At 32.1% G+C, this 23,903-nt stretch overlaps 1 protein-coding gene across 5 annotated transcripts in view; it reads right to left on the bottom strand.

Annotated features, from left to right (window-relative positions):
• Nucleotides 1–2,635: 2,635 nt before the first annotated feature.
• LOC145830248 (uncharacterized) overlaps nucleotides 2,636–23,903 on the bottom strand; it is a 48,072-nt gene continuing 26,804 nt past the window's right edge. For 2 of the 5 annotated variants that reach the window (XM_082938185.1, XM_082938189.1), the window contains 12 exons: nucleotides 23,281–23,346; nucleotides 19,857–19,902; nucleotides 18,520–18,721; nucleotides 10,377–10,611; nucleotides 10,036–10,206; nucleotides 8,973–9,050; nucleotides 8,581–8,705; nucleotides 7,983–8,168; nucleotides 6,644–6,863; nucleotides 6,107–6,455; nucleotides 5,366–5,609; nucleotides 2,636–3,758 (listed from right to left, as the gene is read on the bottom strand). In XM_082938185.1, coding sequence (XP_082794311.1) covers nucleotides 3,537–3,758; nucleotides 5,366–5,609; nucleotides 6,107–6,455; nucleotides 6,644–6,863; nucleotides 7,983–8,168; nucleotides 8,581–8,705; nucleotides 8,973–9,050; nucleotides 10,036–10,206; nucleotides 10,377–10,611; nucleotides 18,520–18,721; nucleotides 19,857–19,902; nucleotides 23,281–23,346 — 2,144 coding nt within the window. In that variant the 3' untranslated portion in view covers nucleotides 2,636–3,536. The remainder of the gene's footprint in view (nucleotides 3,759–5,365; nucleotides 5,610–6,106; nucleotides 6,456–6,643; nucleotides 6,864–7,982; nucleotides 8,169–8,580; nucleotides 8,706–8,972; nucleotides 9,051–10,035; nucleotides 10,207–10,376; nucleotides 10,612–18,519; nucleotides 18,722–19,856; nucleotides 19,903–23,280; nucleotides 23,347–23,903) is intronic. The other 3 variants (XM_082938186.1, XM_082938187.1, XM_082938188.1) reach the window with 3 other exon arrangements.

Raw genomic sequence — 23,903 nt, 5'->3', positions numbered from 1 at the left:
ATGAACATAAATGCTTTACGTTGTTTATATGTCTTTATATACAAAAGGGTTTATTCTTATAACTTCATTAAGTCATATATAAGCTGTTTTTGAGTTTTTAAGAACAAATCACATACACTGTATTGAGTTTAGACAAAAAAATTCTTGAATTATAGTAAACAACTGTTTATTCGTTTATAATTACCAATTAGCAAAACTATAGTTATAAAAAGTAAATAAAACTATCTTAACTATTAATAGCCTGTGAAAAAAAATGTTTTCACTGATTATTCTACTTGAATGGTATTAGTATATTGTTATAGTAAATTTATTATTTTAACTAAAACGTTTCTGATAAACAAAATAGCACTACATTATTATTTCTATCTTTAAAGTTTAAGTTTTAAAAAAATGTGAAAAATAACCAAGAATATAGAAGTAAAACATAAAACGTAATTTATGGATAATAGTTAGTATTTAAATATTAAATAAATATCTACTACCTTTCATAGCCTAAAACATTTATCAACTTTGTTAGTCTAAATTGGTTGTGCTTTTTACATTTTAAAAACAGAATTTTTCGATTAGTATCAGATATTAATACTTAATATTTGCATTTTTTGTAACGTTATTATCATTTACTTAAAAATATACAATGTTTAACTGAATGCATTAGCTAGATGTATTCTGTAACTTTTGAATTTATTTTATTAAGTTCATATTTTCATAGTTTGCCTACTTAAGAAACAATAAATTTTCTTAGATACTGCATTAAAGATACATTTAGATTTTGAGAGTATGTTTTTGGAAGCTTTGTTTTTTCAAAACTTCTAAGTCCAAAGTATTTTTTCCTATTTATTTTAGATTTTATTACCTAAATTATTAAGACTTTTTTAAATGCATCTTTAATGCAGTATCTAAGAATTTTTTAGAATTTTATATAAGATAAATTTAAAAAAAATCCTGTAGTTGCATTAAATCAAAGGTGAAAATAATCAGGAAAAGAATAAAAACACTATTTTAACAGCAACATTTAAACTTGTTATTCACTTACTTTTATAGATTATAAATTTAAGTACATAGATTTTAAAAGTTTTGAAAAAAAAAAGTTTCTTTTAAAAATAAAAACGCCTAAAAAAACACAATTATATTTACCACAACTTAGTTGAAGACAAGTCATCATGTAATAAAGTTTTTTTTATGTGTTCATCTGGTTTAAAATTAACTTGTTAAATTTTTGTACGCCTCAAACAAAAAGTATATAATTTTCAAAATTTGCTTTGTTTGCTATAACTACTAATTAAAAAACTCAATAGTGCAGCTTTGTAGATATTAAAACTTACGTGATATCATATCGGTAACTAAATATATTTCATGACTTTTAGCTCGATAATAAGTAGAATGAAATATTTGTCTGTTATAAGTAGGTTTTTTAATGTGTTAGCTTAATTAAAGTTAATACTTTTTGAAAAAGGTAGCAGTTTGTTAATTCTACAGTTGAGTGTGTAAGAATAAACGACTTTTACAAATAACTGTTTTTGTAGGTAGATAGTTTTCAGACTGATAACGTTTCACTGCCTTTAAAGTATGAACAGCTCTACAAGTTACTCTACAAGTTAGTGAAGGTTTATTGGATAAAAAGCTTACAAATGTGTACATCATTATTAGACATTCTACTTTAAATATATACTTTTATAAAATCAAACAAGATATGAAACTTTATATAAGACAAGTTGTCTAAAGTGAAAATGTTATCTAAATAAACTAGAAACAACATATAGGTTTTCCGACGCATTTTGCTTGAAACTTAAGTATTTAACGCCTTATCGCAGTATATCTGATATAACAACTTTTAGAAAGTTTAGTTTCCAAACAAGATTTTAACCAACTTATCAATAGCTTTAGATTAAAAAATCACTTAGATAAAAGTGAAAAATAAAATGTCTTTTCATATTCAAGAGGTTTTATTATTGTTCAAGTAAATTTTTTAGTTGACTCAAATACTTTTTTAATGATAGAAAAATAATTAAAACAATAATTTTAATTAATAAAAACTCTTTTAAAGGCCATAATGTAATATTAAAGGTAAAACTTCATTCATTTCCTATTTAAAACATTAAGGCAAATTTTACCTTAATGTGTGCTTTGTCAGCGTAATTATAGTATTTTATTACGTAAGAGAGATTTTGCAAGCTCTGTAATTAATACAAAACATTATGAGCACTTTAAATGCACTCAAATGATATTTTATTTATTTGGTATTTAAAAATATTAAAAAAAAAGTGGACTGCAAACTTTAATAGTTGTTTTTAAACCTGCTACCTATTTTAAAACAATACTTTGTTGAGAAATAAAAAATCCATAATATTTCTTGGGATTTTATTAGTGAAATTTATCTGATTGTACTTACTATTTTAAACTTTTTTAATTACTTAATGTTTTTGTCTTACTTTTAATTGTTTACAATAAAACGAGTTGATACTTAAAAAAATCATTTACATTTTAAAATGCTCGTTAGTACCATTTAAAAGCACTCTAAAAAATAACTAAATATCTTATTTTCTTAAACTAACGCACTTAAAAGTACTAGTTAAAATAATCACCAAGACCAACACGACATACTATAACAAAAAAAATCAAAAAAAAACAAAACGTATAAAAATTTACAGTTTATTTTAGTGGCGAACAGAAATTAAAACGAAACGAAAAAAGAAAAAGTGGAATCCGAGTCGCCCGGGTGAGGATACAAACGAAATCGAGGGCAGTCCAAAAAATCCACTGTTTACAAGAGCACCGAAATATATTATGATATAAGAATGTATGCAGTAATAAACAATCAACTGAAAACCTAATCGAGCATATATTCTTTCTGCACCAAGTCAGTATGTGCTTGTCGGTTTGAAAACTTCACAAGTACATGTTGAAAAGAAACTTTTACATTCGTTATTTTTTTTAGGTTTTAAAACAGAGTAAAATGGCAAAAATAACATAATATTACGAAAACGAACTCAATCAAAAATAAGGAAATAATATATTTACAAAAACTACTGTTTAGCTAACGACCAAAAAGCCTATCAAATGTTTGTAGTAAATAAGTTATAAATACTGTTGGCACCCTCAATCAAATAGCAGTTTAAAAAACATATTTATTTTTATTTATTAAAAAAAATCTAAACAAAAATCAGTTAAGTATATGATAATTTATAACTAAGAAACACTTGGGTTTTTTTTCAAAATGGTTTTTGTAAGCATTATCGGTCTTAACTCGTAAAACTTTATTGGCTGTTAAAAGGGCTAAAATAGTTAAATAAATAGTTAATTCTAAACTTTTGAAAATATCATACAAAAAAGTTAGTAATTTTTGGCCACATTAGGTTTTATTCAGTACTTACAGAACTAAAAAAGAGTAGTTCACAATAAAAATAAAAGTAGAATACTTCTCAAATAAGTTAAAAAAATTATTTAAATATCAAAAGAGAAATTAATCCAGAAACCAAATCTGTACACGTCCCCAGAGTTTTACAAAATTTACAACTTTCTAATGCGAGGTGACGTCATTACAACCCGGCTTTCATGACGTCACTTAGCGAATGTGCCATCACGTGATTCATAAACTCCCGGTCCAGGTCGGAATCCTGGTAGTGGAGTTCCGGCTGACCTTGGGGAATTTGGGAGGAGGCGACGGTGACCTTGTGCCCGCAAACTCGGCACATCCGGGTTTTTTCCACCACCTTGCACGTGACCGTTGTTTGTACGAACTTGCTGAACAACTTGTCCATCTGCGAATTGAATAAATTTGTTTTCTAAAATTACTTGAGACATTAAGCGAAGTTTGTTTATAAGAAGCTATTTTCACTTTGAGTGCAGCTTTGACTTAAATTTTTAAAACACATTTGCAAGAAAAAGACAAAGTTTATGAGTTTATTTTTTCCAAAAGTTGAATTTTTGTCTTTAATAAAATTAAGTATTGTTAAACTATTTTAAATTTAGTTATATAAAGCTCGATAGTACAGTTGTAAAGAATTAGGATTTGACATATTGGCGTTGTATTAGGTTGAAAAGTTCATTTGGAATAAAAACACTTTAGCATTAATTACGTGATTCGTATGTTAAGTGAACTATAATAAACAGTTATTTGAACGTAAAAAAAAATCTTACAAACTTTAAAGCTTTTCATTCGAGAAGTATACTTTTTTTATAAAATACTTTTTTGTGTTTAAAAAAAATCAAAATTTAAATATACCAAGCTATAGCACTTAAAAGTTTTAAAACGTCATAAACATGTTCAAATGAAAATTTAATTCAAAAACAAGCCGTAAATCAAGTTTACGTAAGAAAGCAGACAACTACGCAATTTGGTCGTAAAAGAAGATTTACAACTTGTGAAATATTTATACTGCCCAAAAACAAATACAAGCTTTTCATCTCAAAAGCGTGTAGCTGCTGTAAGAAAAGCACTAAATTACAAAGATGTTTAGTCGCGACCAAATTCGTACAGTTTTCCTACTAATTCGCGCTGCGCAAATGCACACATACCTTGATGGAAATATTTCCATAAGGCCTCAGGCTTTCGGATATTCTAATAGACACTCGCTTTCGATTTTTCTTCCCGCAACATTGCTGTTATGACGTAATAGTGGAAGTCATTTCGAAATTCCCGAGAACCGAGCTTAATTTAACTGTCCAGAAGAAAAAAGCGGCGACCAAAAGAATTCCGCGCACAGAAAAATGCTCGTTACACAAATTAGCGCGAATATTCAGAACGCACTTTCTCAAGTTCGTCCGCTGGAATGAAAAGTTTGACCTCATAAATAGAAAAAAAAGAACGGCCGCCATATCTGAAATATCTAAAATAGGGGAAGTGAGATTACTCGCTTCTTAATTCCATGCGAAAATACGCTTTGTCGCGAATACATGGGCGACTTTTCGGATAAAAAGGAAAAGTTGTGCATGCAACAGATGGCTCGCATTGAATTCGGTTAATCCTGCACGAGATTAGCTGGCTGACTCGCACTGAAGCGAGCAATCAAAACACTTCAAACTTGGTGCCCCTTCAAGTGCCTTCCGTTTCGTGACAGCCTCCTTTTGATGTTTCCAAGCACAAATATCGCTTTAACCCCCTTTTCTTCCGTTTTGTAAATCTGGGCGACTCGTTTGTTGCGCTTGTTTGACTATGATGGAATGTAGAGTTTTAAAGTATTGTGACGTAAATATGGTTTGGCTCATAAAAACAAGTGAAATTTTATCAAACCGAATCTTGTGTATGTGAAAGAAAATAAATTTTTTCTATACGGTATTATAGTATATAAAAAAGATAAATTAAGTATTCTTTTAACTGAAAAAAGTTAGAAATTACTTTTATTCAAAATAGAACTTTACGACTTACCTCAGTTTTGTCAGACAAGTCTTTTTCTGAATTTTTATTCTGTTGATCATTTTTAACGTGAAAGCTACTGAAATCTTCATTGAGGGTGAACGAAACCTCGCTGTTGCTAAGCAACGACGCCTTGTTTACGTCACCGACAACAACCAACTGGTCCCCTTTGGAAAGAACCAAACTCCCTCTTTTATCAACTACTTCAGGGGCCCTGCTTGCAGCAACCCCGCCGTTTTTGGCAACAGCAACTTTCCTGCAAAAAAAAAAACGTAATGTCATATTCTTATCTTTTCTTTTCTCGCGTTCCAAGCGCTCGCGACTCCGAGCAGCTCCTTAAATCAATTTCGCTGCAAAATCAATCGATGTTACGTCATACAACACAGCAAACGCTGGCGAGAATTACCAGGAGACCTGGTGAGAGTGTTGCGATGGCAACATGCGAGCTGCATGGGAACTGCACCACCACAGCTAGCAAAAAATTGCGGTTTAGCGTTTTCGTATATGCGAGCTGCTTGGAAGTTTGGATTTTTTTTTTGTCTCACGTGAAAAAAATCAATTTGCTGCTTCTGAAAAAACTTGCATGCTAATGTTCGGACTGGGAAATTGGAAACCGTGTTCAGATGTTATCTCCTTGTATTCAGTGTAATTAAATTATCAAGCAAAGTTTACTGGGCAAGATTTCAAAAAACAAACACAAACAGTTACTTCTTTAAAAACTCAAGTTCAAGTAAAAAAAATAAATCAACATACTTGGAGTTTGCAGCTGGGTTGGAAGATATTTTCTTGGCAGAAGGGTCGTCGCCGTTGGCAACTGGCGCGGGGAAGGCCCTGTTTTCCGCCAACCTCGCAGCCGCTTTCTCCTTTTGCTGGTCCAAGCTCAGTTGCTGCTGCAACTTGTGCTGATGGTTGGAGTTGACCGGCAACGGAGGGGTCAGGGAATTTTTGGAGGGGTAGAAGTTGTGGGGCGAGGTCTTGTGCCGCTTGGCGTCCGACGATTCGGCGCTGCCGTTCCTCTGGTGATGCATGTCGCTTTTGGTGGACCGCGACCTTTTCAGCTTGGACGAGCGGTTCGAACCATTCTGCTTGATTTTGGCGAAGTCTGTGTAAATTTATATTATTTATTACTGTTATTGTCCTATAAAGTATCAACGAGTATTATAATATAAAATGTTTGAAATAAAACTAAAAAAACATATTCTATTCTAAAATGCCTAAGTCTTTATTTGTATTAATGTATTTTTATTAAACCATTTAAATAAATTTAAGCTGTTTTTCAACAAAACCAACGTTGTTCGTCTTTTTTGTTGTGCGCGTTGCTGTGCAGAGCGGCTTGCAGCAACGCGGCATGCTGATTGGCTGATTCCATCTGAATGTGGTTCTGCTGGTGCCTGTTCAGCATCTGCATGTTGTTCAGCGCCTCGTAAATCATCTGCTGCTGGGTCGTGTCGCTTGGTGTCGTTATTCGGGGCGTGCCTGCTGCTAGCAACGGAAACCCGGCAAAAGGTAGCTGTATCAAATTAAATGATGTTGTGATACAAAAACTAATTATCTCTTGCAAGCTGATTAAATGTTAAGGGTTAAAGAAAGTTGTATCCAAAAAAATGGTGTATAAAACATATTTAATATTTTTCATTAAATATATTCTGTGTAAAATATACTAAAAATTTAACGAAGTAACAAAAAAAAAACAATGTTGAAGTTTGGAAGCGCAGATTACAAACTAACTAGTTTTTAATCTGCAAACGCAACAAGTTTTATCGGCTAGAAGCAAATTTGCTGATCGACCAAGTTTCTAATATTAATTACTTGCAAACAACGTCATGCTAAATACGCAAATATTTGCGTTTATCATCAACTGATCAAAACCGAGATAAATATAAACTGCATGATTAATATTTGACGATATATGGATGTTTGTTCAATTAAATATTAATTGAATCGAATAAAAACTGAATTCAAAATAACTGTGACAGGTAGTAATTTATTACACTTTATAGTTCTAAAAAACACCTAAACAGTGGGAATTGTTCAAGGCTGGGTTTTATTATCCGTTTAAGTTGATGTAAAAATAAACTAACGCGTTACACATATGTTAAACATGACATCTAATTTCTTTATATAGACATTTTATACATAGGGCGTTAAAATTAATGCAAATTTAATTACAAAAAACTGTAAAAACTTAGTAAAGTAATATCTAAATACATCAGTGTTTTGACAATTGCAAATGATTTTAATGTTCATCACTTAAAACTGAAAATAAAACACAATTACAATGTATACATAATATGATCATGCATAACAATTAATAGCAATTTTAACCGCTAACATATTTTACACTTTCATACATTACTTGTTAGCGTTCTCTTAAACATCTGCTTGTTACACTTAATGGTTCTATGCCAACCATCTCATTTAAAAACAATAGACGCGTTAACCTTTCAAGTTTTTATTTGAAGTTGTTGTCAACAAAACCATCACCGTTTCATTTCTCAAACAGAACGGCTTGCCAAAATCAGAGCAAATTAAAATATACAACAATACCTTAATTCTAATTCATTTCATCGGCTTTTTATTATCAAAACACTTTCAAAGCTAACATGACATCGCTGTAACAATGACATACCATGCTGATGGGAGGAGTCTTCTGTTTCTGCTGGTGAACCTGCTGCAGCAGCGTGGCCATGGCGGTGCTGGCCCACTCGCCCTGCCCGTAGTAGTCCGACGTGGACGGGAACATGCTGGCATTTGATTGGTTGAGCAGCTGGGGCGCCTGCAGTGTCGTTGAAACAGCAGGTGTTGCGTTTCCGTTCTGCAAAAGAAATTAATTTAAAAAAAAAATTGAAAATTGGCAGTTTAAATTGTTGCTAAATCTGTAAAAAAAATCAATTTCATGTCGGAAACTAAACGAAAAATTTTAAAGGTAGATTTTGAAACTTTTTAAAAATAACGTATTTTCTTAATTATACAAACAGTAACACTATTTTTTTTTATGATACGATAAAACACTCGCATTGTGAAAACTTTAAATCTAAGATAAAAAAGCAATCTAAACTTGTCAAGTTGAAATTGGAAACTTTTATCGTTTAATTTGAGCTTCACAACTATTACCGCTCGACACTTGAATAGGAAGTTTTAAATTGCTTTTGGCGAAAATTAAAGGTTTGAATAAACTATCTAATCGCAAACAACGTATCAGGTTACGCTTGATAAATGCCTCTTACCATGTGACTGTGGTTGTTTTGGGGTGAAGACTTTCTGCTGGCTGTTTCCGAGTGGTTCTTTTCCTGCTTGACCGCTGGTGTTTGGGCGCTTAGGGAACCGTTTAAGCTGGCAATTTCTCCCGAACCTTTGAATAATATTTTAATGTTTAAACGATGACCAGATAAATTTTGTGTTTTACTGAAGCTTTAAAGATAAAACGCATTTTGTTTTGTTTTGGGAAAAAGCAATTTCCAGTTTAAAATTATACAACTCAAAATTAAAGCAAATATAACGTCCGACACAATGAAAAAAATCATAACAAAACAGTGTACAAATCGATTTTACGCTAAATTTTTCTCAAGAAACTTGTAAAAAAAGGTTTGACACGCAATTTACACAACACAAAACTGACTTGTTCTGCTGTCTTTCTTCTTTTTCTGGCGACTTCCGGCGCTGTACGCTTGAGCCTGGTTGGAAACTTGAGCCGATTCTGCAAATTACCAAACGTTAATGTGTGCATGAAAGTCACGGGCACATGAGAGGTGCAATTTCACGGTAGGCCGGCACCACACACCGACTGCGCAGACAACTCGAAAAAAAGCACCGGCAATTTGAAGGAGATTTGAAAATTGCGCCGACTGTATTGGCGGGGCGTGTTTACAATACAAAACAGATTGAAACTTTCTCTCGGCTGAGAGATATCAGATCTCTGCGTTATAAATACATAACAATATATATGTGCGCTTGGGAGGGTGGCTATTTACATGTATATAAGGCCCCGTCGCGATCTTGAAAGTCCATCGTTAATGCGCTTAGGTCTTTCGGCCCGCTTATCGCGCCTTATCGCCAAGCAAAAAATACGCCGTTTCCCAGCTGAAATCTATTTCGATTTAATTTAAACGCACTTTAAGTGGACTTAATGCCGTTTAAACTATCAAAACTGATTTTACGCTAGTACGCAAAAACGGCGTGTAATAAGGGTTTAATGTCTAAGACCAACAGTTAATCAGATTCAACAAATGATTTAGCTAGAGTTGAGTGTGTTTCATCGGGTTTCGCAATATCTACTTCATTTACAGAACTAAATAATAATATACTCTGACATTTTTTGAGCTAAATTAATTATGTTAGTAATTTTTCATCTATTTCCTGCTATATTTACTTTATCAATAACAAGTAAAGAAGTAACACAAATTTTTACTGTAATTAATGACGCATTAAGGCATTTAAAAAAATTCAACTTCCTTGGTTAACAAAGAAAGCTTACTTTTATAGAAAAACTTAAAACAGAAATAGAATAGAACAAATCATCAATTATTTTTACAACGCAGTTAAGGTTAACAAATTCTTCTTAAATTAATGCGTCAAAAACAAAAAATTAAACATTTTAAAGATTTAAACTTTTTTCGATGCTTTTTATTTAATAGCGTTTATAATAAGTAACACTTTATATTAAAAAATAAAACTTAAATAACCTTTTTCAAATGACGAAGCGTTGCTGTTCGGACTTGCGACTTGCTGATTGGGCGATTTGCGTTGGACCATGTTGGCCATGGCCTGCTGAAGTATCATCTTGCTCTGATTGGCCGTTATCTGCTGGTATTGTGATGTCATTTCCGATGACGTGGCGGGTCCTGCGTTGCCTGCTAATTTTTGTAGTTGCTAGTTTATGACTAAAACAGTGGATTTTTTAATAGAAACTTATTTTAGCTGAACAACTGCTTGTCAAAAAACAGTATAAACAAATATAAACAAAGTATGTCAGCTTTGAAAACTGCTTGATAATTTTAAAAACTCAAGTATTTTTGTTACCAACCAATAAACCAACCAGGACTCGCGGTCGAGCTGTCGTGATCGTTGCTGATGACGCTGGCAGCTTGATGCTGATTGGACGATAGTGATCCGTGCAGGTGCTTGGCAACGAACTCGGTGTCGTAGTCGTTCTGCTGCTTCATCATCTCGATCTTCTCGGCGTAGGTGAAGGCGCGGGCGGTGTACGGACGAACCATGGCAGACGGCGAGGCGGACGCGAAATTTCCACTGCCCCACGACTGTTGATAATTAACTTGTTATTTATTTTCATGATGTTTTTTTTTTGTTTAACTGTTTTTTTTTTTTTGTTATACTTTCAGAAACTTCAAAATAGTTATTTATTCTACGGTTAGTTTGAAAAATTCTAACGGTTGTATATTAGAATAAACTAGTCAAATTATGAGTTATACAATTTTTTTCTAGTATTTTGTTTACTAAAATGTTTGAAATATTCGAAAAAAAGTAATTGATGTAATAAAATCTATATAAAAGTTTTTCAAATTAAAGTTCAAACAGATACAAAATAATCGTTTGATATTACCTATCTAATAGCTTTACTGAGAAAATAAAATTCTTATGCTTTGTTATTTTGGTTTCATGTTTTTGAGAACTTTTCGTTAATATGTCTAAGAAAATTGTAAAATAATTCTAAGAACCAAACGAGTTCAAACAGCAGCAAACGTTTCAGTGATAATTGTTATAAAACACCGTCGTTAAAATCCAAATACCCGCGGTTTAGTGAGTGATTATACAATAACTGTATTTGAATAAATTTAAAGAAATCGAAACTTTACTACTTACTTTGCTACAAAATTGAAACTTTATTTCTGTTACTTTGAAAAGAAAAATGCGTTACCTAAAAAAAACTTTTCGCAGTATATAATAAATATTAATAAAAGATATGTTCAAAATTTTCACTTATTTTAAATACAGTATCAAGTTAACTTGAAAATGTATAGGAGACAATTGAAGTTTTATACAAAAAAGCGATAAATATTTGATAATTAATTATTAACAACTTTATGCTAAGTATTTAATTTTAAACCAATAAATGAAGCAATTAAAATCTTATAATTTATAATAGGTGAATTTACATTAAAAAAATTATAATACAAAGTATAATCTCAAACATAAAATAATTTTCATAAAGCTAAAACCTACACTTAAGTTAATTAAAACCAATCAAGTTTTTACTGTTATCAAGCTTTTAGCAGCGCTGAAATTTTAAACTGATTAACTAAAACAAAAGTGAGCTTTGAGCAACTTTGTGTGTAAATTGGCAATAATCAGCTCAAAAGCTTAAACCGATTGCGCGCTGCTAAATGACACAAAAACCTAAACAACAATTACCGTGTTTTCTCTCTTCCCCGAGTGAGTTTTCATCGCTGGCATTTCGTTTGACGTTTTGTGTTGAGTTTAGCACAGAGTGAGCACAAAAGTAGTAACAATTATAAGATAAAATCTGAAATGATGACTTTTAAATTCGAATGTCGAGTTAAGCGCGCAGAGAAGGGACACCGACTGTTACAACCCAAAACACATAAGTTTTCGCGAAAAAGGCTCGCGGCGACGCCTTATTAATAATGGTAGCTACTAAAACATCCTTTATACAAAGTTCATTTATACTTTTTTTTTTGCAATATTTGCAATCACAACATCTCGAGTCAGAAACATATATTTGCTGACTGCGTTTTAATCTTTCGCTGCGGCTTAAAGTATAATGTTAAATTTACGCGAGATTATTTTCAGCGCAGGCCCGAGGTAGTTTGTAAGCTACGTATGATTGATTAAAAAGAGATATATTTTTAGATATAAGAAAGTTTGAAAAACATTAATTTAATTTTTACAAACTTTAAAAATGCTTAATTGTTTAATCTGCAATGCAGTTTAGCTTATAATTGACAATTAGAAATTTAAACTGCAAAATAAACAAAATGCTGATTTAAATTAACTGCTTGACCTGGCTCAATGCTTCTTTCTTGCCAAAACAAATCTCAACCTGCATGCATAGTTTTCTCCAATTAAATATTTAAATTGAAAATCAAAAAGAAATGACAGCTTTGGAACAAAAAAAAAAACTGTGAGCTCTTTCTGACAGCCACCTCTTATCGGTTGCGCGTGAAAATTTTCTAAAACGAGGTCGGCCAAAGACAAACAAAAGTGAAAAGAATTCTTGCAACGTGACACGAATGCGTCATCACAGTGACGTAACTTTTTATTGTTCGATTGCCTGTAATGAAAAATCTTGTCTCTGGTTTCGTAATGTGCTCGCTTACACAGCACCGAGCGAAAGTTAACACTGCGGTTGGTTACCGACCACAAAAATAATGTCATTAGCGTAATTTAATTAAAGTTTATTGTTGAAATGAATCGAGTGTTAGAGCTGGAGTTATAAACACATAAACCTTTTTAATGTCGAAAGCTTGTTAGAGCTAATTGAACTTTTATTGAAATAACTTTTTTTTGAAGTGTTCTGACATAACAATAAATTAAAAAAATTATCCAACAGAAAAAACTCCTCAAAAAAATATCTCAAAGTGCTTTTCACAAAACTTATCTGACTGTTACATCACGATCTAGGTGACAACTAACATCGAAAAGTCGACAGACTGCAAATTAAAAGCCCTCTCAGCAAATAAAACAACTTTATGACGTAGGTTCAAGTGGCACTCAACATACGCAATTCGCCAAAACTAAACTCAAAACTATGCAGTCAGCCGCCGAAGCTTCGGCCGAAAAACAGCAGAAAAATTTGTTTGAAACAAAAACTGCACCTCGCCTGCTGCTGGCACTCTAGTAGCCGCACAATGAATGAATGAGTGACGATTGCTGATGATGGCATTGCTCTCTCTCTCGCTTGAGCGCCTAGCTACGTCATAGAAGAAAAAAAGCGGAATTTCTCTCGTTTTTTTTCTGCTGCGCGCTTGTTGCGAGCGCTGTGAGCAGAGAAAGAATAGGAGCGGCCACGTCATTCGGCCCTCGCGCACCTTTCCGCGAGCTACAGCGCACTTGCCATTGGTCGAAGTTCAAAATGACGTCACACTCGCCTCTCTCGTGCGCTTCTCTCGTTTTTTTTGTTGTTCAGACGAAGCACGGAAAGTTGCAAGCGCCGACGATCGAAGGAATCGAAAATGTTGCAAACAGGAAACACGTCAGCTTCCCACGAGGAAGCTTATATTGTGACGTGGCATCAAAATTTTGACGTGTTTTTATTTTGAAAAGTCTGGAGGTGGCTGCGTCACAATCGCTTTGAACTTTTATTTGTTTTGACGGTGATATGTTTCACATCCTAGCATCTAAAAACTGACAACATAAACAAAAAAACCACACATACTTTTATGTTACTAAACAAAAAATCTAACAAGTTCGAATATTCATTTAGCTTTATATGCAAATTTATCTTCATAAAAGTTAAAACTTAAAGAAAATATCTACTCAAACACATAAATAAAAGTTGCTGAACTTTCAGCTACTTACGCGCGAAAACAAGTTTGCGTTAAGCACTAATAACGTTACAACAAACTCCAACACACTTGGCCGCAAGTCAACTTGACAAAACCGTATTGACGTCACGAGGATCCACCAGCAGTTTTTTTCGCGCTCAGCCTATTGTGACGTTGTGCTTCGCAAACAAACGAGCCAAAAGACAACGAGATGGCTAAGCCTTAAAGTAAACACAAGTTTGTTTTCACGGTCGTAACGAAGCGGGTCGAACACTCTTCATTATCTTCGTTGTCTTAACGGTTTTGTGACGCATGCTTTGCTCATTTGTGACGTCATTTCACGCTCTAGTAACTTTCTGCTCTCAAACCTTTGAAGTTTTAATTTTTGCGCTCCAAGTTTTAACAGCTTAGCGTTAAAACCGACAAAAAACAGAAATTTCCTCTCGTAACAAAAGAACTGAAATCCGGGCTTAATTCTTGTTTAGGTATTTAAACCGTGCCAAAAACGCAGCATTTAACAGATCGGCAGCAAAAATAGTCAAATGAACTTTGATTTCATTACTTACGGCCGTGCTTTAAAACAAAGCATTTTTGAACAAAGCCTAAACAAAGAGATCGCAACAAAAACGCTTGCAACGATTGAGTCAAAAGTTTATTCGCGCTAAAAATAATAGTTCTTTGTGTGGAGAAAACAAAAAAGACTTATCCAGTGCCAAGAAAGTCATAAAATGTATAAAAATGCAAAATAAACCGCCATGAGTTTCTCAACGAAAGAAACAAAATAATAAACTTTAAAACGAATAAAACAGGCCGTCAGCTTTTTAAAACCGCAATAAAATCGACTGTCAGCAACTGCAAAAAAAAACCGACTCCCGGTCTGTGACGCAACAATTCAACGACTACGCGTCAGCAACGAACTATTTCAAAGGAAACAAAATGCTCGTAAACAGCTAATGGCAGTAAAATGTAAATAAAAAAACACGGTCGGTTTTTAAATAGCAAGCGAAAGTTCGTGCATATGTTATGCCAATTATGACGTTACTCAACATTTTTCCAACTTCTTGTGACATCATTTTTTCGAGCACACGGCAGGCAAAAAGTGGTTTACGTCACAAAAACGAAGCACTCAGCCTTTTATCGATTTTGCATTGAAAAAAAAGGCGGCTGAAAATATGTTGAAAATTCTACGTCATAATTATATTATTTTTGCGAGACGCTTTTAACTGCAGCGATGTTTTTTTTTTTTTGCTTAGCGAAATTCGCTGCGAGATTTTATTTTTACTGTTTTACCGCAGTAGCCGGATTTAATTTTTTTTTTCTGCGAGCGCGGTTTGTAAGACCTTTGAATATCATAAATTTCACGAAAGGCAAATTTCTCGAAGTGTTGTGGCTGTTAGTTCAACGGAAAAAAATTAAAACAGACTTGTCTGCTGCTAAAAGTTCATCGCTTTTTATCTAATCGGGTTTCACTGGTGAGAAAAACTAATCGCGCGGCCGGCCAATAAAACCTTCGTTATCTCGCCCGTTTTGTTTACGCTTGCGCTCAACGCAGATAAAACTCACCTGCTTAAAGCTGTCAGAGAGCAAACAACAAACGTTGGGGGCGAAAGTTGAAATAATCTCACTTGCCGGGGCGACACCGTGGCAAGGAGTCCGGTGTTGGCCGGCGCAACAGAAAACAGTTTGCAGAGAGACGCGCTGTCATATTATGTGCGGATTGGGGGGATTAAAGCCGAGCGGCGATGAGTTTTGTTCGGGTCGGTCGACCGTGACAAGGTGATGACCAGCCAGGTGTGAATTTTTGCGCAGAGGAAGTCGGGTTATGATGTCATAACAAGGTTCGTCGCTTTTTTTTTTTTTGCTAGAGCGAGACTCGTGGGGTGGAGTGAGTTGACTTGTCTATGACAGCCAGGTTTTATGGTTGAACAAAAACTGCAGATTTAATTTAAGTACTTGACTATTGAAAAGAAACTATTTGTTTGCAAAAAGTCAAAACCAAAAAGAAACTAAAACTAACTAAAAAATAATGTAAGTTATGATTTTAAACAGTAACTTATCTAATTTACACATTTACTTAAATATACATTTTCAATGCAAACTTTCTGCTAATGTAGAAAATGAAAACACTTCACTTACTGCTAATTAGTTTACTTAACTATTAAAACGTAAAATAATACTAAAACTAGTCGTTTTAATAGTTAGCCTTTTATTCGTATTGATACAAAATAAGTCGAAAAAAACACGTAGTTATTGTTCGATGTGTGCACAATAAAAGAATAGCGGAACTAAAGCAAGCAGCAAGACTCGCTCTTTATATATATCAATGTAAACAGAAGCTAAATGACGTCATCGCTATCTCAGAAAGCAACGAAATTCCAAAAATAAACGAAAATGTCAGCTTGCAGGTAAAAATACTCGCTTTATTTCGCACGACGACGAAGACTTGCACATGAATAATTGAAGAGGGGACTTAATTGCGACTAAACTGTGGGTGGCTGCAACACACAAAAAACAAATTGTTTGTCACAGCTGTACAGTGAATACATATATATATGTATATATATACATATATATTTATTTATTTATTTGTTTGCAGAAACATTAAACCTGAAACATGTGTAAAAATTATTTTTTATTTCCTCTGTTTTATATATAAACAATCGTACTTTTAAATACCAAATTTAAACACTACCTCATAGTGTATAACTATAAATACTTGTTTTGATGATTTGGCTCTGCGACACTTGCTTTACTAAAAATACAAGCATGAGATTTTTTGACGAACAAAGAGAATTTGTGTCTTATGTTTTGATCAAGAAGTTATTGTAATTTCAAACATAAATACTTATTTTTTGATGAAGAAAATTTTGCTCACATGGTGAACATTTATAGAGGTACTTTGAACAAACAACTTTGTTTGAAGTGTTTTGCAGTTTAAAAGCAAACAGTTCTGATGCAACCTTGTAGCGTTTAACCAATAGTATGATAAATTTACAACAAAGTGATGGAGTTTTAATTGACACGGCGCGGTTTAATTATTAATTACAAAACCTCAATAAGCTAATCAAATAAATATTAAAATTTGTTTGCCGAATTATGTTAATTATAAAGTTACCACAAAATCAAGTGTTTAACATTTTAAACTTTGCCACTTTAGCTGTTATTTAGTTGTAAAATTTCAGAAAAATGTAATGATTTACATTTAATTCGAATTATCTTATAATTCATTTTTAAAAGTTGATAACTTTAACATAGTATCATAAGCTAAGAGATGAAAACTAATATAAAAAAGACTGATTAAAAACAGGTGAAATAAAGCTTAAATAAAAGTTTATATAAGTATGTCGAAAAATAGTTATCGATGTTTATATAAACTATACAAAGGAGCTGTGTGCGTATGTAAAAAATAAGTTGAAAGAAAAAACATAGTAAACTGTAATAACTTTCATACAATATATTTACTCAACTCATTCAAAATTTTGATTAAAATTTAGGTTTATGGAATATTAGAAAATACTAAACACTATAAAAGGGTATAAAAATAAAAAGCATAATTTTAATGGTTTCATACAAACTTAGATATCTTTGTCAAACTCAAACCAGCGCTTTTAAGAGATAAAAACTTAAGTTCTTAAAACTGTTAAAATACCAATAGTAAATTAACAGGTGTGGCTCATTGGCAACATTTAAACTTTCGACAAAACACTTGAGGTACTAAAACTTATGTAATATAATAAAAAAAATATATAAAACAAAGTTATTCGAAATTTAGTTCAAAAGTATTCACAACTTTGTTAGCACTTTTTCGATAAAGTTCTGTAAACTTCGTGAATTTCAGCTTCAATAATAAATAGGTTACGTCTTTTCAAGCATTGTGCTAGTTATTGGGATAATGCGTGGATTTATTTTCAACCTCCCCTTCGAACTGGGTCATTGGCGGCAAAGTGAATATTAAAGCCGATTTCGCAGCGAATTTATTAACATTAACAAGACAAAATTTTCACCTTTTTTTAGCAGCTTATATATACTATTGCTTTTTATTTTAAAGATTATCAAATTCCTTCGAGTGTTAACCGCATAAACATTAAAGTTTAGTTTTGATGGAGAAAGTTTTGTTTTAAATTACACTAGTTCCGATCAGCGTTTTTCGTGTAATGGCTAACATGCTTAGACATGATAATTTTAAAATTAGACGAGCAAAACAATTTTGTACGATAACAAAAAAGAAAGCAAAATTGCAAGATCGTAAAACTTTAAATGGTCTTAATCAGCAAAAAAAAACTTATCAGCTCAGTTTACATAGTTTAACGAAAGGTTCATATGCATTTGATGTCATTAAATAAACAAGGTATGTTATACGCTGATGTAAAAACACTTGCGTAGTAATTAAAAGTTTTTTTTGTTCTTAAAACACAGTACTTCACACGTAAAACTAAAATTAAAGTATGTGCAATAAAAAAAAAGACAACTTTCATGAACTTTAATTTTAGTAAGAATTTTATAAGTCGTATAGCTTTTATTGTTAAACGTGTATACGAACGACAATTTTTGTTGTTTTTCTGACTTATTTCTTTTAACAGCAGCTTCTCTCACAAAAATACAACATGTCAATGTTAGTTATTTAAATTATTTTTGTTATACAACTTGTATACTTTAAAATGTCAATTAACTTGAGCATGAAAAATAAAAAGCATCACGCCTTACTTGAACACGGTACAGCTGCTGGCTCGGTTCGGAACTCGGCTTGCTGGAACTGGTGGCGGGAGAAGATGATTGCAAGAGCGGGAACGACACGGAACTCAACAACGGAGCCTTTGTGACGTCACTATGTTCGCATTTATCGGGTATTGTAACGTCACTGTTGCTTGCTGAAGGTGTTTTCTTCGTCACGTGCTTTTTTTGCTGGCTATGATGGAGCACATACTTGTTATTAAAAAATACAATTTTCTATGAACTATAAAAACTAAATACAAATTAGCTTTTAAAATGTAAGCTTACTGAATTTTCACAAAGTTATTTAAATATTCACTTTACAATTAAGTTAATGTTTACAAACTGAAACAAAAAATATATTTACGCTTTCTACTAAACTTCCTCCTTTTAATTTTTTCAAGTATAGACAAAGTTTAAAATTACAAACTTAACATTTTTTAGAAACCGTTTTAAATATCTAGGTAATTAAAATATAAATATGTACATAAATTTAGAAGGGATTTACATTATAGACATGCATAACGGTAATAAGTGAATCTCAGATGTTGTTAAGCTTTCGAAAAAAATGTATCTTTTAATGTAGAATTTAAATATTAGTTTTGGAACATTTTAACTGAATTTTGAAAACAGAGCGTCCATTATAAAAAAATATTAATCAAATTTAAACCATCACAGGAAAACTGCGTTAACATTTTTTTGTTTTACACTTATACTTTATACTTAAGTATTGAAATAAATTTAAAAAAAAATTTAAGTCCATTTTTGCTTATTAAATTTATATCTTACAGTTAGTAAGAAAAAAAGTATTTTCAACACCAGACAAAAAGGTTCACATGACTAAATAAATACTTCGTAATTTTCGAAGTTTTCAAAACTAAACCAAAGTATAAATTAAATCTCGTTTTCATACGAATACGGAAATATTTAAGCGATTACACTCATAATAACCTCAGATGCTTACAATGTTTTAATTTGATCTAAAAATTGCTCTCCAATTAAAATGCAACCTACGTAAAACCAAATCAATCAAAAACCGCTGTGCTTTTTACGATATATTTAATTAAAAGCTTAAACCAAAAAAAGTATTTAAATATTTTTAAGTATTTAACTTGTGCCTTACATTAAAATCCGGTAATTGTTCAATAGAACTACTTCAAAATATATTTCAACTATAATGCACTTAAATCTAAAAATTGTTCACTAGTAAAACTAAAAACATAACCAAAGTTACTATAATTCAAAATTTGTAAATACACCATAGATAGTTGAACAAATACTTAAAAAAACGATGTAACACAATAGCTGTGTAAAAACAAACAAAAACTAACTCTTCCGATAAAGACTTTGCAGCGCTTTCAACAGTCGGCGGGGAATCTGAAAACAAAAAGAAACAATTAGAAACACGACACGCTCCCAAATTGCCATCACATCAAGTTACCACCGGACGCTGGCAAATTGCTGCGAAAACAATTCAACACCGGACTAATTAAAACAAATGAACACAACGCCGGGGTTAAATTTCGTATTATGACGACATACGGGTTAAAATAACACGAAAAAACACCAAGTTTTTATTTGGATGCGGCAATTTCACACGACTATTAAGTTAAAGTTAAAAATAAAGAAGAAAATTTTAAAATTTTATACTGCGATGATCGATTACAAATAATTAAGATGAAGCTTCGAAATTGAACCTTATCTTAACCTCGCTCGACAACTTATAAAAATTAAAAGCCGTCAGAAAATATTATTTTTTGTTTATGTTTAAACAAAGTCCGCAAAAGTTTATTTTGAAAACAGAAAGTTTAACTGATTTGTGTCTGGGCACAAATTGCGACGACATTAAGCGATTTACAGTGTCTATCTAAAGGTAGTTAAAATATTTAAAGCGCAGTAGCCGAGCACAAAAAACTTAAGCTCATTAAACCAAGAAGAAAACGCTTAACGCTGAAGAACAACCCGAACGGTGGGATTTTGCACAAACAAAGTCTGCGGAAGACAGTTAACTCATCTTGCGTTTTGTTGTGTGTTGACTTGTTAAGCTCATTAAGAAATTACCGAGCCCGTTTTATGATGGGGGCCGGCAATAACCAAAATGAATAGCCTTTTTAAAGCAGACGTTCGGTCAACTAAATTTAGCAACGGCCTGTCAAAACGAGCCTGCTTTCATGCACAAAATGTTTGTTTACGCAACTACGCGGATAATGCGCTCAGGCGAAAGCCATCCCAACCTTGCTTGCACGCACCGCTGCCTCCGTGGCTCTCAATAACGAAGTCCATCAATCAGCCGGCCTTAACCCGTAAAAAGAGTAACGAGTGTGGCCTTGAAGATCTGCTTTCAGAGCGGAGCCTGAGAAAAAGTGCACGGGTGAAAAACTCGCATGTCAGCCGCAAAGCTTTTCTTGAACGATGACGATGCACCAAACTCGCTCAAGCAAAAGCTAACTCAAATATTTGACGAAAACATAAAAGACAAAGGGGCGCTGCTCTGCGGCGTCAAAAGGGCAACCAGGGGGCGCCTTTGTGACGTCATAAAAGAAATCAGTGGCGCGTGGAAAATCTTGGCTAATGCTCTGGCAAATCTAGAGACTGCATTGTGGTAGGAAATTTTCAGAATTTAATAACATTGAAAACAACTATTTGTTTAAACAAACATTTTTGCTGCCAGACTTCAATAACGTTAAGAGCTTTTTAATGGAAGTTCAATTATTAGACAAACCCAATAATGATGGATAACATTTTTTAGGTGTCGGAAGCTATTGCGCTTTTAATGACATCACCTTTAATATAAATATTATTCCTAACAGGGAAATATGTTCTTTCTAAAAAAGGCGGGCTTTTTGGCGATTATCCCTTGAAAGGCGCGAGCACAAAAGAAGCATTGAAGCTCCCATCACATGGAAAAGGAAAAAATCGGCGGTGCGATGATTGATTTGAGCGGGGATGAGGCGATAAATAGGCGTTGCAATTCGAAACAATTTGAACGAATAAACCGAACTCTATGAAGGCTATTATCAATTACCTGACACGTCATATGCATGCCAGAACAAAAAAAAAACAGTGAAGAGAGGTTGAGTAACTCATCCGGTTTTTGTGCTGACAGCTCAACACTTGCTGACTGTTTTATTCATGAGAGGTGATTATTTTCTTCGCTTTCTTGGCAACAATTTAGCTTAATCAGTGGGTATTAACTGTAAACGCCAAAGTAAATTGTTTAATTTTCTGGTTGTTTTTGCACTCCTTTATTCGGGAAAATGTAAACTTCCGGTTATAATTCGCGTAAAATCGAGTTCTATTGACAGCTGCTAGTAGTGTAAACCAGGGGCGTTGCGTGGGGAGGGACACTGGCGCATGCGTGCCACCCAAAAAAAGAAAAATGTAAAAAAAAGAATGTAATATCTTTATCCTTTATAGTTTATTTTTTCTGCTTAATTTGCCTTTTTTCAACTATGTTTATCTAGTATTCAAAAAGTTAAACGAAATTTTGAATACCAATTAGTGACAAGTTAGGAAAGTACATGTTATTACTTAATATACTGATTCGGTGCGTAATTGCAAATGCGCACCGATGTTGATGAAAAACTCCATAAGGAAAAATTTTATAAGTTCATTAACTTCATAAGAATTTAGACTCAAACAGTACGCAATTAATATAGCGCACCGCTGTAGTATAACCTTATGGCAGATTATTTTTCTACAAAAAAGTTTACAAAAATACGTCACGCTTAAAGAAAAATTAAACAATTTTACAACTTTTTTTTTATGCTACATTGTTAAGACTACTGCTAGTTTTCCAAATTTTATTTTTGTAAACATACAAGATAAGCGTGTCGGCCTATGAGAAATAAACTTTGTTTGTGATTTTTATTTTAAACAAATACAATCAAGTGAATTAAATTTAAAAAGTATACTTTTAACTATTTTACAAAGTTGTAATAAACTGTAATAACAGTTATAAAGTTGGTCTATTTTAACTTCTGTGTAACTTTATTAAAATTATATGCAATGAGGTGTTGTTATCACTGTCGTATTGTATATTAAAGAGATTGATATTTTTTCGTAAATAAAACAGATACTTTCGTTTTATTGAATATATTAATTTTTAAAGATATAAAGTTTACTATTAATTATAAAAACAATTTTTATTTAGTAAGTTTACATTTTTGCAAGTATAAGTAATTCTAATGAAATTTATACTTTTATTTAATTGTTTAATTTTGTAATATATAAATATTTTTTAAAACAGTTAACGAACTTGTTTTACTTAATAAATTTATTTCAATCATATTACTTATAAAAAGTTTTTTTATAGCTAGTTACAAAAGTTTTAATTTAGAGGTTTTTTGAGAAAAAAATTTGCGCACCCCCTGACCAAAGTACCACGCTACGCCACTGGTGTAAACAGAACAAAATTTTATATTTTTTGCTAAAGTTAGCAGTCCGAGATACAAAAAGTCAATACGATGCTAATCTGTTTTTAGTTTAGATTTATCAAAAAGCTAAATTTATTGTTTTTAAATTTTTCCAGAAGCACGTGAAACTTAAAAATTTAGATTTTAATGAAAATAATTCTAGTAATATTAGAACTAAATGTCAAACAGATCTTGCAGACTAATTTTATAAATAGTTTCTAAAATTTTTAGAGTTGTCCGACTTAAAATTAAACCGAATAAAAGATAACTTATTTGCCTTGTGACTTCTATTTTTAAATATCTTATAACGTCATTTAAGTAAATGATTCAGAAAACTTACCTTTTTTAGTGACTGATTCTGAATCTTCGCTTGCAAGCTCCGTTATTTCAATTCGACTTTTTAAATCTAAAATAATTATTTAATATCAATTTAAACCTGTAAAATATATATACATAGGATAATTCAATTTTGATTATGAACCAAAAAAATAATATTAGGAGATATACAAGAACAACATTAAAAAAAGAAAAGGAATCTAACAAAATTATTAAACTTTAATTTAAATCTGTAAATCTATAACAAAAATCAATTTATAAGACGGTTCAGAAAAAAAATATTATGGTAGATATTCAAAAAAGAAAATTTTATAAAGCAAAGGTGTTTTGTGCAGTTTTGGTATTTAGTTGTCAAATCGTATATATAATTCAGGTTTTTTTGTAAAAGTCAGTTAAAAATAAATTACTAACATTTAAAAAAACTTAAACTCAAAAACTTCTGAAATATATATATCGCAGTTGAATTCTACTTATTACGTAATTTAGAAACGTTAAGCAACGTCATACAGAGAAGCAAAATCGTGAAAGCATAAAAAGCAAGAGTTTTTAGGCAGCATTGAAAGTGTTTCGTCACGATTAATTTTTTGTTAATAGCGTGTTTTTCGTATTTCTCAATCTATGAGGTAA

This window comes from Thalia democratica, chromosome 2 (assembly GCF_965202585.1).
Source record: "Thalia democratica chromosome 2, ktThaDemo2.hap1.1, whole genome shotgun sequence".
NCBI classification, from domain to species: domain Eukaryota; kingdom Metazoa; phylum Chordata; class Thaliacea; order Salpida; family Salpidae; genus Thalia; species Thalia democratica.
Note: the sequence above shows the minus strand (reverse complement) of the source record. Positions and strands in the feature narration are given on the sequence as shown.